At 42.8% G+C, this 14,920-nt stretch overlaps 2 protein-coding genes across 2 annotated transcripts; one reads left to right on the forward strand and one right to left on the reverse strand.

Moving 5' to 3' along the window:
* The first annotated feature begins 1,345 nt into the window (after positions 1–1,345).
* On the forward strand, positions 1,346–11,550 carry brd10 (bromodomain containing 10). Its single transcript, XM_080046260.1, has 10 exons — positions 1,346–1,846; positions 2,329–3,061; positions 3,490–3,690; positions 3,798–5,416; positions 5,592–5,653; positions 5,847–5,936; positions 6,094–6,209; positions 6,425–6,633; positions 6,847–8,829; positions 9,062–11,550. The coding sequence occupies exons 2-10, from the start codon at positions 2,340–2,342 to the stop codon at positions 10,999–11,001; spliced, it is 6,942 nt and encodes a 2,313-aa protein (XP_079902386.1). The 5' UTR covers positions 1,346–1,846; positions 2,329–2,339; the 3' UTR covers positions 11,002–11,550.
* A 205-nt stretch (positions 11,551–11,755) lies between these two features.
* mlana (melan-A) lies at positions 11,756–14,025 on the reverse strand. Its single transcript, XM_080046306.1, has 5 exons — positions 13,912–14,025; positions 13,172–13,264; positions 12,919–13,015; positions 12,655–12,762; positions 11,756–11,976 (listed from the first exon to the last, which is right to left on the reverse strand). Exons 2-5 carry the CDS (start codon positions 13,258–13,260, stop codon positions 11,908–11,910), a joined length of 363 nt encoding a protein of 120 aa, XP_079902432.1. The 5' UTR covers positions 13,261–13,264; positions 13,912–14,025; the 3' UTR covers positions 11,756–11,907.
* Positions 14,026–14,920: the final 895 nt, after the last annotated feature.

Genomic DNA, 14,920 nt, shown 5'->3' on the forward strand with positions numbered 1-14,920 from the left:
AATACAGCCAATATGTAAAGTAGCCAGTTTCTTACCCTCTCTGCATTTTGTACAATCTTCCTATAATGGCAAACATTATCCCTTGTTAACTGTGTGAAACTAGGCTACATTATCTAAACTCTGAGACATGGACTCAAGATCAGCCAAAGCAGGGCTCTTCTTAAGTCTTTAGGTGAACTCTTTTCATCTGAGATTCATTTTTAATAGTTCATGTTCTCAAACAAAATTAAAGGTATCACATTACAAAGCAATCACTGAAATAATCCCTGGGTCCATTGGGCTTTGCCTGGACCCAGGGAGTGTAGGGGCCTGTCCAGTTTTATCAGCTGGTAATATCAGTTTGGTTAAATGTAGTAGTGTATCATAGGAATAGGATTATGGGGCGGCACAGCAGTAGCTCTGACTGTATAGGGACTTTGCTTGAGTGTGGACTAGTACCGGAGAGGTGCAGTGGTGTGTGCGTGTGTGTGTGTGTGTGTGTGTGTGTAAACAAGGTTCATGCCTCTGTGGCATAGGCCTAATTGTTTAATTAGAGGCCTACCTAAGTTTAAGATAATTAAACATCTGCTTGCTTTCCTGGACCTGCATGCCACGTTGGGTGCTTACTATATTCAGGGACACCATTTTTACAGATCCTCTGGTCATTAAAAATAAATAAAATACTTTTTCAGCAGTAGTGCAGCTATGTAGATCCAAACACAAAGTTATGGAGCTCTCTTCGCCTGATAGGCCTAAGGGTCTGTAGAAATCCTGTTTTTGAATTGACACACAAACCCTTGCCATAACAAGAATAACCAAGTGGTGAAGCTTTTGGGGGTGGCAACCAGGAAGAGGTTCAAAACTACCTGAGAGGCTAAGCAAAGATCGGATGAAAATCCCTGCACTTCATTCGCACATAGATCATCATGATGTAAAAGGATTGTAGCCTAAAAAGAGGTCGTACGTAGGCTACGTGACGAGCGACATCTAGCGGTGAATGTGAGCCATGTGCGCTGTCAAAGTTTACACTAGACATGTAACAAATCTTGATGGGTCCTGTAACTAAACGAAAGACACTTCAGCGCTCAGGTCGTAGATGATAGTTTACAGTCGGAAGCTGTTGATTCGTTGTTGTGAACAGCCTTGTCGATAACGCAACTTTGGATTCTTCTCGAACGACATCTGTCTCCAGATGGTCCTCTTTCAGTGACAATGGGAGACACAATCACAATAAGGTTAATAACGCGGCGTAAAGTTCATGTTGTGTGTCAGCATTTACCTTCGAAAACCATAATAACAAATCTGGTGTGACACGCGACCTGCTGGCTGCGTCAGGCTGCGCACATTAGCATCAGGCGCACGCAGGGTGGAAGTGAAGTGAACGGTGGTCTTCAAGCAAGCCAGCCGGAGTAGTCAGAAACTAGCCTTTTGAAAACCCTGCGGGGGTAAGAAGAAACATGACACACGGCGCACATTTTTCTCTAAAGCGAACCTAGCATTAGTTTATGTGCCACAAAGTACCTGTCAACTTGCAAAACTCGCTGGTTAGCTGGATGGCTAGTGATAATGAACTGTTATGCATTGTCGGACATTCAGCTAGTGTTACCCCGGCTAATGCTCTTTAGCCACCTCGCTGTCACTGACATGACTCCGTGCGCCGACGACGTGGGATGTCTGCATAACTTTTTACCCGCTGGACATTTACTCGCTACAATAAACCACAATGGAAAGCGAACGCAGCAATTGCAGGCCCCAGATCCGAGACAATAGCGAGCTAACCCAGCTAGCAGGCTGTCGATGGTGCTAAGCTTGCTGAAAGCGGTCTTGCCTGGTGCGTGTGGTCTGGAGCCACACTGAAAACGTCGAGGTATGTTGTTTAGCCGACCGAGCTCTGCCTCTCTGGTCAGTTCGTTTCAGTCTCATTTTTGCACGTGATCGGGAGAAGAGACGCGATACGGGAAGCCCCTTATATCTGTCTATGAGCAAGCAGAGCAAACTTGGTTTACTTGTTGTTTTAACTACCGTTAGCTGCCTTGCTAGTAGCTAACTTCAAGCTAGTTAGCCATTGGTAAAAGGAAAAGTTTGCAAAATGCAGGCAAAGTAAGTTAAAATTAAAATGCTGGTAATTTGGAGACACTCACATGAGGTTAAAAGTGATTCGTGTGGCTGTTATAATGTAAACACATGCAATGACCGGAATGATAAATGTAACCTTGTGATGTTAGGTATTCATCCTTATATCCCTGCTGTAATCTCCTTTGGACCTTGTAATAGAAATGCTTTGAAAACACCGTTTTGTTTTCTCTCCAACATTGGTCAACCATATTTGACACCTGTCACCCACTTCAGGTGCCTGCACCATGGATCAAGAGGATATGAAAGACCAAATCACAGCAGCTTGTTTCCAACCGTTGTTCCACAACAAAGACCTGGCTGTGACTGACCAACACTCTGCACCTCCGCAGTCCCTCCCACTCATCATCTCTTCACAGTCAAAGTTAGTGAGCAGCAGCACTGAAGTCCCTGATTGGGTCATGTCTGAGGACGGGCTCAGTAATGGCACCTGCGAAGCTGAGACTGTCTTAGCATTACACTCTCCTGGCGACAGTGGAGATGTCAGTACTGTTGGTGGCCGCTTTGCATTGAGCAATGATGGCATGTCAGAGATTTCGAACACCGACCTCTCTCTGCCAGAGGTTTGCATTTCCACCAACAGCAATAGCTTTGAGGATGATATGAACTATGAAGTCCAGCAAGCTTATAGGATATTTACTGGCTTTCTCTTGGACAAGCACAAAGGGATAACAAGCCCGTTCCTCCATCCCATCGCCCACCAGGAGGCCCAGCATGGCATTGGAGGGGTCCGGGGCTGGGGTCAGGCACAGCTCAGGCAGTCGATGTGCTTTCGGAGGATGGAGGAGAAGTTTATCAACCAAGAGTATGAGACCATTACAGACTTTGTTGCAGACTTCAGGCTGATGTTGGAGAGCTGTTATCGCTACCACGGGGTCGACCACTGGATCTCCAAACAGGCTCAAAAGCTGGAAATCATGCTGGAGCAGAAGCTTACACTGCTGTCCAGGTAAACTTAATACAATTACACTGCTGAACAAATTGCTTAGCTGGCAAATGTCCCAAACCATAATAAAGCTGCAATCAAAGCGTTTTTTACTAAGTCATATGTCATGCATCATCGATTAATGGTGCCGGGCAACAAATGTTTTTCATGAAATATGGTTGCCACTCAGTATTTCTACAAAGTATGAATGTAAAGTGACTACTGTATAACCATTCTTATTTTATTATAATAGTTCATATCAAAATTATTATTATAATAAATGAAAGAATGGGTGTCTATTCAGCAGTATAAGGTTTTATAAACATCCTGTTATTCAAGTAAATTTACTTAGTTAATTTTTATGCATTTTGAATGGTTTTGCTGTTGGATTACTTCAGTAGTGTAGATGTAATGTCTGCTTACTTGCTTTTTGTCTCTGTTTGTCAAACCAGGAAGCTGCGAGAGAAGACGACCTTGGCAGTGACTTCTAAAGGACGTTTTGGTGCAGAAGAGGAACGGAGTTCAGGAGGCACCTCCACGAGGAGAAGACTGGCTTCTCGTAGCCTGGCTACCCTCACTGTCGGTGGGCATGAGTCTCTCATGGTCCAGACCCTTCGGCTAGAAGAGCAACAGAGAGTTAAGGATGAGAAAAGGTGAGTGAATTAAAAAAAAAATCTGTTGATTTGATTTGGGAAATATGTTAAAACCTTCTGCAAAAGTAAACTTGCCAACAATCTATATATGTTTGCTGACCTTTCAGGCAACGCGAGCTTGAGAAGAAAGAGGCAGAGGAAATGTCAGCCAAAGAGGTGGAAGAGTGGGAGCAGACTTTGCTGTCACAAGCATCCCCCTACACTGTGGACACACTTTGGGAACTCCCTGCTATAGGACATTTCCTTTGCCTGGCTCAGACTGCACTTAACCTCCCGGAGGTTGTATTTTTTGAGCTGGAGCGTTGTTTGCTCATGCCCCGCTGCAGCCCCCTCTTGTGCAAAATCATGTCTTCCCTACTGTCTCCACCCCAGCGTAGGGCCACTCTGAACCGCCGTCCGGCCCTACCTTACCGCCGCTGGGAGTCAGAGCTCAGGCAGCGGGTCATGGGATGGTACCGGGTCATTGGCGCCTCCAATGATCAGCCAGGTCGGGCTGAGCAGTTGGGACTCTGCAACCAATTTTTTAGAGTTCTCGGGGAGGTGAGTCCTTTGGAGGAGAAACCCTTTCACTTGCTGCCCTTCTACCAGCGAATGTGGCTACTGAAGGGGCTGTGTGATCATGTGTATGACACACAGAAAGATGTGCAGAATGCTCTACTGTCCCAGCCCATCCATGAATGTAGGGAGTCCATTTTGGGCTATGACAGCAAGGAGAATGCCTATATACATTTCCCACATTTCTGTGGGGCAGACTTAAGGGTCTACTGTCAGAGCCCTAGTTCACCCCCAGCTTATCCTTTCCCTTCGATATTGGTCAAAAGGGTCGAAAAGGAGCCAGGGACAGAGGGTGAAGAGTCAGATGGGATGAAGGATGAGGGGGTTAAAAGTGACAGGGATTGTTATAGAGGTGAGTCGGAGGAATTTGGAACCGGCGGAGCAGCGACACTTGGGGTTTTCAAAGGGGAAAATAGGGATGAAGAGGAAGATAAAAAAAGATTTACATCATGGTCGCTGAGAAAGGAGGAGGGGTCTGAGTCAGGGTCCACCGATGGAGACGCCTATGAAGACTCTAAATTTGACTTAAAAATACACTGTAACTCTCTATCTCTTCCGCACACTAGTCCGATTGGGCGAAGGGGTGTGAAAATGAATTTGAATGAGGGGATTGGAGAATTGGAGCACCAATCCAAGCGACTCCCATTAAAACAGGAGCAGGGCTTCTCATTGAGTTCAATTCGCACCATTAAAGTAGGGACACAGGAGCCCTGTCTGAGTGTGGGGGAACACAGCTACACAGGGAGGTCGCCTGCTCGCTTAGTGACTCTGGCCTCTCCAACCAAATCAGTGGGATGCGAAATGGATGGCCGAAGTCCCAGCCAGGGACAACAAATATCTTCCTGTTTGCACTGTTGTAAAATCAAAACTAGTAATGTTAAATATGAGGAGCACGAGTGCTTCTGTGGCACATCAGGGGTAGCAACACCACTGTCTTCTGAGAGTGCTCAAAACTCATGTGAAGAGAGGGTGAATGACAAAATCTGGAGTAAAAAAAAAAAGCGGAAGAAAAAACGAGGGAGGGACCAGCTGCCGAGGGTGAAAGGAGAGCACAAGCAGCTGCAGCACGTGGACAGGATGAGGTTTTCCCCAGCTGAGGCTGCCAAGTCTGCAGTGCGGAGAGTTGCCACAACGATCAAAAGAAAAGACAAGAAGAAAAAACATAAAACAGGTGAGAAACACAAACATCTTACTGTTGATGTTAGTCTAATGGTATCTTTGGGTATTGCATCAAGTTAATGACTTGGTGTATATTCATAGTCACAATGCTTTATCTGATGTTTTGGGATATTTTATCGATTTTAAAAAGAAAAATAACTATTTGGTATATGTTATCTTGTTGAAAGGAACCAAGCTTGAATCTTCTAAGAAAATTAAAGATGAACCTCCAGTTGAGCCATCATTTAAGGTAGTCACACTCTTGCTATCATATATGCCCTCATGTCTTTGCAGTGCATATTTAATGCTGTATCAAATTATTAAAGTAAAAAATAACATAACCATCATTTATTTAAGTGTCACCATTGTTCAGCCCCTCTTTTATCTTGTTTCTATTTCTTTATAAAGATTTTCTTAATTGATCTGTGATTTATCCTTTGTAGTTGGTATGCACCAGTCTCGAGGAACTGCGAGAGCTTATCAGTAAGACAGAAGATGAGCTTGATGACCTGGAAAGCACCAAGAAGAGATTGGTAGGTGACAATCATAGTTATGTCAAGAGGATGTACTGTCGTATTTTAGAGCCTTCTGTATATGGTGGTGGAGAATATAATGTACGCACACATTTTCCCCACATTTTAATAAATTTGCGACTTGAATATAGTTTTCTTTGAATGTTTTAACTTACAGGGTCGGTGGTATAATAGGAGAGAATCGGTAAAAGACCTCCACAGCACTCTAATCAGATTACTGAATGAACTTTCACCCTGGGAACCCAAACTTGTTAAAGCCTACCAAAGGAACAGGTACTTCTCATTTGACATCTAATAGATAATTGGATCAAGTCTTAGGAAAAAAATCTTTGGTCGAAGCTTCGTCCTGATAGTAATTCTTAATCTTGTACCATTGACCAGCACAAATCATAGTCACAACAATTTCTATAAATATCTCTTTGCATCATATTATCATTTCTGGACTAGAGACAAAACTATGCTTTTTTATTTCTGTTTTTGTTTCTCAGGCTTCGTTTGAAGAAGGAATTTGATGATTTTAAGAAGCACCCAGACTACAATAACTTTGTGCGTGAGGAGTGTATTTCATCATCTTCATCATCAGATGATGACGAAGAGAGTGCTTTCGGGAAGGAGTTGTGTTCACTCTCAGATCATTATAGAAGAACAGAAGAGGAAGACCTGGAACATATGGTTCCCAGGGGTCTTTGGTGTGGAGGTAAAGTTATTAAACTATAATATTTTAATTTTGACTGTTATGATAAAGATTTAAATAGTGTTTTTCTGGTTCTCAAGACTGCATTTCAGTCCAATGACACAATTCTGTTAATTTCACTGTCCCAGAGGAAATATAGCTAATGTACCTGTAGAACCTGTATAGATGGCTAATTGATCAGTGCATCCCTAATAGGCATCTCTATTATGTTCTCAGCAAGCACCAGGGAGTTTGTGCCTGAGTCTTCTGGAGAAAGAACGGTAACCTACATAACTCCCAGCCACCTAAAATGCCCTCCAACCAGCACAGAGAAAGGCATCAGTCTGCTGCCAAGATTTCAGAGTGACGGCAGTAATATTACTTATAACCCTGGCTCCGGGCCACTGTTTAGTTCTGAACTGATCTCATCAAATCAATCAAGGGATTCAAACTCAGCATGGGAAACAAGGGTCCCAGCTGAGACTTCACTTTCACCCCAAACACCAATCCTCAACCCTACCACCGGACTACCTAAGGGCTACACGCCCATCCCAACCCTGCTGGCTAAGAGTGTGGGGAACAAAGTGACCTTAATGAAACGGCCTGCCGATTGCCCAGGGGTCAACAACATGAATAGACAGAGGAAAGGGTCCTTGGTCTCCCAGCCTACCTCTGCATTGATTACCACAAAACCTTCTAAAGCACAAAGTTCTCCATCCAGTTCTCAGCTAAACTCACTACAACCGATGGAAGAAAAAAGGAAGACAGGGTTGGCCTCGGTGACAGCAGCTCTTCCTAAATCACCACAGGCCAAAACAACTCAGACTGTACCAAAAGGTCCTGTCGAAGTGGTGTACAAGGTTCCTGAGAGGATGGGACACCTTGTGAGGCAAGATGGCAGCAGTCCAGTCAAGATCTCTGTTCATCCAGTCGTGGACCAGCACACTGGTGAAAAAATCATGCAGCAAGTGGTTATTCTGCCTCCTAACCTTCTCATTAAAAATACTGAAGGAACTGTGTCTTCTTTAAATCAACAACAGTCTAAGGGCAATCAGGTCCCAGTTTCCAAAGTATCCAGCCCCTTATGTATGTCCACCAACATATCTGGGTTCACCATTCCCGAAAACAGAATACCTGTTCAGCAAGTAGCTCCCCTTAAAGATACCAGGGCAGTGAGGACCCCTTCTCTTCCTGTTTTCCCTTATGTGCAACAGGGTTCCCCAAATGTAACAGCAGTCAAGGGGGCACAAGTCAGCAGTACCCAAGTTAGCAGAAACCCCTCTCCCATCACAACTCCTTCTAGTGCAGTTTCCTCTGAACCTATTACATCTACAGTCCCTAAACAGGAGCTTAAGACTGTGTGTATCCGTGACTCACAGTCGATCCTGGTTACAACTAGAGGAGGTAACACGGGCATCGTCAAAGTCCAGACATCCTCAGACCAGCTTGGTTCTTTGTCGACCAGTCCAGTCATCACAATCTCACCTCAATTTAAAGCTTTCCTTGTGTCCAAGACATCACAGACTCCTTGTCCACCAGCTTCCTCTCAGACTTCCCCTTGTACAATACCAGCAGTGACAAGTATTTCTGTGGCGCAACCTCAAAGGCAGGATCCTTCATTATTTATTTCTCCTTCCACCATCACAACTCCCATGCTCACCACCGTCACTGGTAGCATTCCTGTTAAAGGCCCAGGAAGCCAGACAGTAAGTTCAAACACCTCAGCTGGTTCTACATTTGCAACAAAGATTGACCAGCTAGGGCAGACAGCTGCAGCTGGTTCTCGTTTTCAAACTTCTTTATTAAAACACACTGTTGTGAGTGGTTCTGGTGTTCCCCAAGTTCTCAGACAAGCAGAATTAATTAGCAAGACTGGTATGAAACGGGCCATTGTAGATGATGGATCCCAAGTTACTAAATTCATCCTGGTTACTCCTTCTTCCTCCACCTCCACTGTAGCCTTATCAAAAGGTACACCCTCTTCCACAAAATCCCTCCCTGCCTCAAGAGTCATGTTTATCAGCCAACCCACAGCAACATCATCCACAACCTCCATGGAAAGTGTCTCAATGCATGCAATAGCAAGTGTGGCTAGTGGACAGCCGCTGACCAACTCACTATCAAGTCAGACTCTAAAGATGGGATTATGCCCCGGCCAACCACTTGGTGGTGTCAACTCGGAAGCATTGTCTAATGTCAAGAACATCACTCTGCCCTCAGGTATGTTTGATGTGATGTTTTTCTTGAAATCTCATTCTCATTATATATCTTGTGTATCTTGTGTTTGATTGAGTGCATTTAAAAACACTGTCTGGGACATTATTCATTTGTCATAATGAATGAAAGTCATAATGGAATGTGAAGCAATTTTCATTCTTGTATTAAAGTGAGCATACTAAATGTAGCTCTTATCAATGAGCTATTGAAGAATATATTGTTCTTGTGTTTCCAGGGGTTCAAATCCAGTTGTCCGGGAAGACGACAACCATTGGACAAACCATTGGTGCCCTGTCACGTTCTCCTACCAAGAGTACACCAGTGTTTGTCTCAGGCACAGGACGTTCAACAGTCACCACCACTGGACTGGCCCCAGTCACAAGTTCCAATAGCATCAACATGTGTTCTGCCCAGATTGCCTCTCTGACCACCAGCTCTCAGCTCCAGGGTATCCCATCCTTCCCATTGATCTCCCAACCAGGCTCTTCCACATCCTTTGCTGCCACAATGCCTACAGGAAACATGATCAAGAAGGACCTTGGTATGCATCCAAGTATATTGTCAAGCAACTTTCCTGCTCAGGTAACCACTTCTGTGCAGAGTAGCCGAGCCCCAATCTCCACATCCACTCCTGTCCAAAGTGGCATTGGTGAGGAAACAACTCCCTTCTCATCTTCCTCTCAACTTGCTCTCAAGAAACAAAAACTGATCTCTTCGGCGGCAACCACCAATACCCCATTCACCACCTCTGCTACCGGCACAATCCAGCAGAGGATAGTCATCAACACATCAACACCCCTTGCTGCTGGCACACAGATCCTCCTTAACAATACACGTTTTGTAGTCCCTCCCCAGGGTTTGGGTCCAGGAAGCCACGTCCTTATCTTCTCTAGCCCTCCACTACAACAAGTGCCTACTGTCAGTGCTAACAGCACTGGAGCATCAGAACCTACCCAAGGGCCAAGCCATGTCACTTTAGCTCCTCAAGCACCAGTTTTACCCGAAACCCAGGCCAGGCTGCCTGGTGTGCCAGCTGTAAGTTCTTCTTTTGTAGCATACACACCTGCTGTTGGTCCATCATTGCTAGCAACCACTCCCAATGTCACACCAGTCAGATTAACCGGAACACCTGGCTTTGCCTCCACATTGTTACCCAGTAAAACAAATGTAGTGTCTGCTCTGCCTAGGTTACCCATGGCACAGGCAGTGAACTTTGCATCACCTTCAGTAGGTACACCCACTCTGCTCTCACAGCCAAGGTTAGTTAGTGCACCAGCCCTAGTTTCTCCAGTAGTAACCAGTGCCCCTGTTCAAAGCTCAGCACTAACAACAATCAGGTCAGCTACTAGAACACCTATGCGAGCTGAATGTTCCAACATGTCACCTATAGTAGCAACCCACCTGTCCAGATTGTCAGCTCCTCTATCATCTTTGCCTGATTTACCCAGTCCATCAACTGTTGCCTTATCCAGCCCTTTCATACCAGTTTCCACACCCCTCTCAGCTGCAACTCCTGTGGTAGCAGGCACACCAGCTTTGAATTTTTCTCTTCCTGCCCAGCAGGTGGTTTCAGTGACATCCACAGGCCCAGGTATACAGCCCCAGCAGACTGCAGTTGGAATTGCTGCATCCACTGCTCTATCAAAGGCTTTTGTGCATGCGAGACTCGGCAGCACATCAATCAAAAATACTGTTCCTGAAGTCATGCAACCAGTGCTTGCTGGCACACGGACACAAGTATTGCCAACAGTTGCTGTCCCACCGATTGTAAGTTCAGTTTCCAGGATACAGACACTGCCAATTGCTACTGTTCCACCAATCGGTAGCAATGTCAACAACTTTCAAACACCACCTGTGGTGACTACACCTTCATCCAGCACTGTCATAAACAACACCATCCACCCACCTCTCAATCTGACCAATCAAGCACTTGAAAAGCACTCTCTGCAGAACTCATCCTTAGGTATGCATACCAAGGTAGCATCCAAGATACTCATTAGTCCTGTTGCTGCTGTTTTGAACACAGTTCAGTGCCGGGTCAATCCAGCAGAGCTGACTGCCTGCCCCAAACCACTGGATGCACTGGTGGTTTCCCCCAACAGTTCCACTGAAGCACTACACACACATGATTCCTCTTTACAGCCTTCACAGACAGACAGAAAGTGCACCAATTAACAAAGACTCTGCCAGTTACGTGAGGACTCAAGTAGTGAGATGCCACTTTTGAGCTGCTTAGTTTTTCTGATAATCCTGGGGTTTAAGGACTGCTTTCCTGTTGTAGTTTTAATTGTAGCCTACATTTAGTAACTGTAGGAGGGTATAACCTCTGGTCAGATCATATTATAGGTAAACAGTACGCTCATGGGATGTACTGGATATGTAAGCTGTGATGTTTTTCTTAAGTGAAAACGTAAGATTTCTCTCTGATGAATGTTATGGACACTTTCCTGTCCCTTTTTTCTTTTTTTTTTACTTCATGGCCAGTAATGACAACTGTTATAACTAATCAGTAGAAGGGTAGATAAAATAAATTTCAACTTAACCTTTTCAATGCCATTGAATACTGTTTCAAGAAGTAATTATTGGTACAACTTATTCTACTTTATCTGTCAGTTTGAATAATACAACTGTTTGTATCCAGATTCTGTCACTTTGTCCTTTTTTTTTAACTAGAAACCGTTTGAAAGTTACAATTTTCGAAATACAAATAAACTCATAGATGAATTTGTACTACGCTTAAGCCTATAACATGTTTTTGAAGTCACATTTATTTATTTTTACCATATAGATTTTTTTCAAAGAGATTTACTAGGTTTATTTTCATTGAACAAATGTGGACGTTTCTGCATGAAAATAAACAATGCGACTGTCCCCGACAAGTGTGTTTGAGCTGCTGCTGGATACACAGGTTCTTGTGAAATGTTTTTATTGTTTATTGAAACAACTTACAGTATATACATTGTGTTCATTCATTTTAATAGGTTTACAAAGTGAGGGATACAGTAGTTAAACCTATTGGTATATTTAACTACGAAGCATAGTGACAGTGACAGTCATCTGACAGTCTTCGACAGATGTCCTTTAAGGGGAATATGGTGGAGGCAGCGGCCCGGAGGAAATCTTTTCATAGGCTGGAGGAGCATTAGGAACCTGAAGAAGAGTGGAACAGATGCATCCAAATCAAACATCTGAAACTTTGGAGAAAAATCTGACACTCTGACTTATTGAGACAGAATCCGTAATTTGTTCATACAGTGTTGAATAGTCAACCCAACATTGCCTTTTGGGTGACTATATCATGTCAAAAGAAAAACAGTGGGTGGTTGAGCATGGTTTAATGCTATTTTCTCTTTTAGAACTTCGGTAACTTCTGCAGTAGAAAAGGATTGGAATTGATAGGGTTTTTTTTTGCTTTTGTAACTTCATCTCATATGATAGGGTACTGATTTGATCCTCCTCCCATCACTTTTACCACACACGGACACACAGACCTCCCTTGGGAATTCAACATTCGCAATACCTACCCTTGGTCTGGTGACACAATAATCTCCACTTCAGGCACCCATTGCATCATCATCACATGTTTTAGTATGTGTTCTGCGCCCTGAGGCTTCGTTCTAAGAAGTACCCTTTGTCATGGACTTTAGGTTGCAATTATGCACTAGTTAACGGTTGATTGGAAATGTATTTAAATAAGTTTACTTCCTTTGTGTCTAGCTGTTGAAAGTGTAATCAATATTATTCATGACATTAAAAATTCTTGACTTGAGAGGGAGAAAAATGTGAAACTCAAAAAAGTTAGACATGGGGTATCTGCCAGTCCCTTACCGCGGGTCGGAAGCTGCCAAAGTCAGTTAGACCCATCTTGTTTTCTGTTGAAGGTCCTGCCTCTGCGTATTGGCCTCCTGTGTAACCTGGTGACCCTGATCTCGGGGTCTGCAGAGGACAGAAAGATGTGTAAAGAGTTATGGAGAAAATGGCAAGTTGAGGACAGAGTGATCATTGGAGAAGAAGAGGGAAAAGGAACAAAGCTAGAGGGAGCTTGTTAATCAATTGACAGAATTTTCTTGAAAGAAAATATGACGCTCTCACCCTGATTATTTTGTAGCCACTTCTCTTCTTGAAGTACCAACAGCCGATGATGAAGAGAGCTGCCAGGATAACCACCAGCAGAACTATGCCCACTGCCCTGTGGTGCACAACACAATTCATATATGGAGACATAGAGATTTCACTTTGTTATCAATTGTATTTGAATCACTACAACATAAGGAACACCTATGGGGAAAACATTGTACAACTAAGGCATTTATCCCTGTTTTTTTTTAATAGAGTGAACACATACTCCTCAGCTCTGACGTATCCTCGCCGGCCGCTGGAAAAATAAATGTTGAAGTCTCCACGAGGCATCCCGTCTGTACGATTACACAGCATCAAGCTGAAAGTCAACAGAAAATCACTTTAGGAAGTACAATGTTGTAACAAAGTAACTATTTAAAACTGGTTAAAAATCACTCTTATTTTCATTGTGTAAATATTAGTAAGAATGGCTTATCTATGGTTTAATCATTTTTGTTTTGTTTTGTTTTGTTTTGTTTTGTTTATTGTATCTTATTTTGTTCATTGTATCTCATTAAGATAAAGAAAATGAAAGCTATAAAATATATCATAATTATCTATTTTGTAACATTACATTTTTTATCATTTTTGGTAACATGTTGATTTTGAACCATCCAGTTCATGCGTCAAAACTGCGCGTCAAATGCCAAAATTGTCACTGAAATGTTAAGTGTTTATAAATAGTTAGTAGTAATGTCGAAATCGAAAAAAATCCTATCTATTGTATAAGTGGGTCTGCTCTGCTTCTTGATAGCGATGTCAATTACGATAGGCTATATAATTGTCTGATAGGTGACCTAAAGTAGCCATCAATTGATACTCCGTCTACTGCAGCCTATAATCTATCCGGTCTGATCAGGGTAAAAGGCTTGGAACTCATCTTTTTATAAAAAAGTAGGCGAACTCTTTGCAAAATACGAAATATTCTACAGATAAATGCATAAGACAAAAAAGATACAATCTTACCGAATTGAATAATTAGATCGCAGAGAACAGTTCCTCTGGTTGTGATGCTTGCTCAGGAAGACTTGGTCCAAGGAGCACTGTGCTTTTTCACTCCTCAAAGGTATTTGCCTCAGTGTGCAGGAGAGCAGCGAGGGGCTGAACAATCCTCATGACCGTCACGGGTTAGAGGCTCATGGTTAAACCCATTGAAGCAGACTAATTACCGTGAAACCCTGCGGTCCTGAACGCAACATTAATATCAACACGTGAAAGAAAAGGCGTCAGCTGCTGGCTTTCCAGCTTTTCGTATGACTGTTTGTGTGTGTGTGTGTACTTTGTTATATTCACAAATAGGCTATCTGATTTCATAGGCCTCATAATAAACATAACAAGCTGCAAGTACCATGGAAATGGTCTATAGCCTAATGGTTTTATCATAAAACATAGGCCTAGCCTACAGTCAGACAATAGGCCTGTTATAAAATATACAATTGGGTCATACATAGATAGTATAAGAGGTCATATATCTAAATATAGGCAAATAATCAAATGCTGCTGAGTTAAAGAACCTAAAACCAATATTTGAGTTGTGCTGTTCAAAAACACTGACAGAAAAAAAAAATACTAATGCTAATGCGATTTAAATAATAAAAGCATTTTTTGGTAATTAAGCAAAAATGCTTTAAAACAAGAGTAAAATACAACACTTATAGATCACTTTGTCTTTCTGAAATAATTAGATGTACAGTACATGCTCTACTCTCAGTGGAAAAAACAATAGAAACATGTCAGCTTTATAACATTTTGCTTTAAGGCAAATTATTAATTCACATTAAAAGGATGATAGGCTTAATGAGATTTCTATTATTGTGTATAATATATTGAACAACAAATTAATGATTCAAGATTATATTTTGTCAAATCGCTGTCAACGTAGGACCACTTAGCCTACAACAAAGAGCAAAACATAAAGATAAAATAAAAATGTTACCTGTGTGATGGAAACTGATATTTAAGTTTCCTGATACCT

Source organism: Ammodytes marinus (genome assembly GCF_949987685.1).
Source record: "Ammodytes marinus genome assembly, chromosome: 18".
Classification (NCBI taxonomy): domain Eukaryota; kingdom Metazoa; phylum Chordata; class Actinopteri; order Uranoscopiformes; family Ammodytidae; genus Ammodytes; species Ammodytes marinus.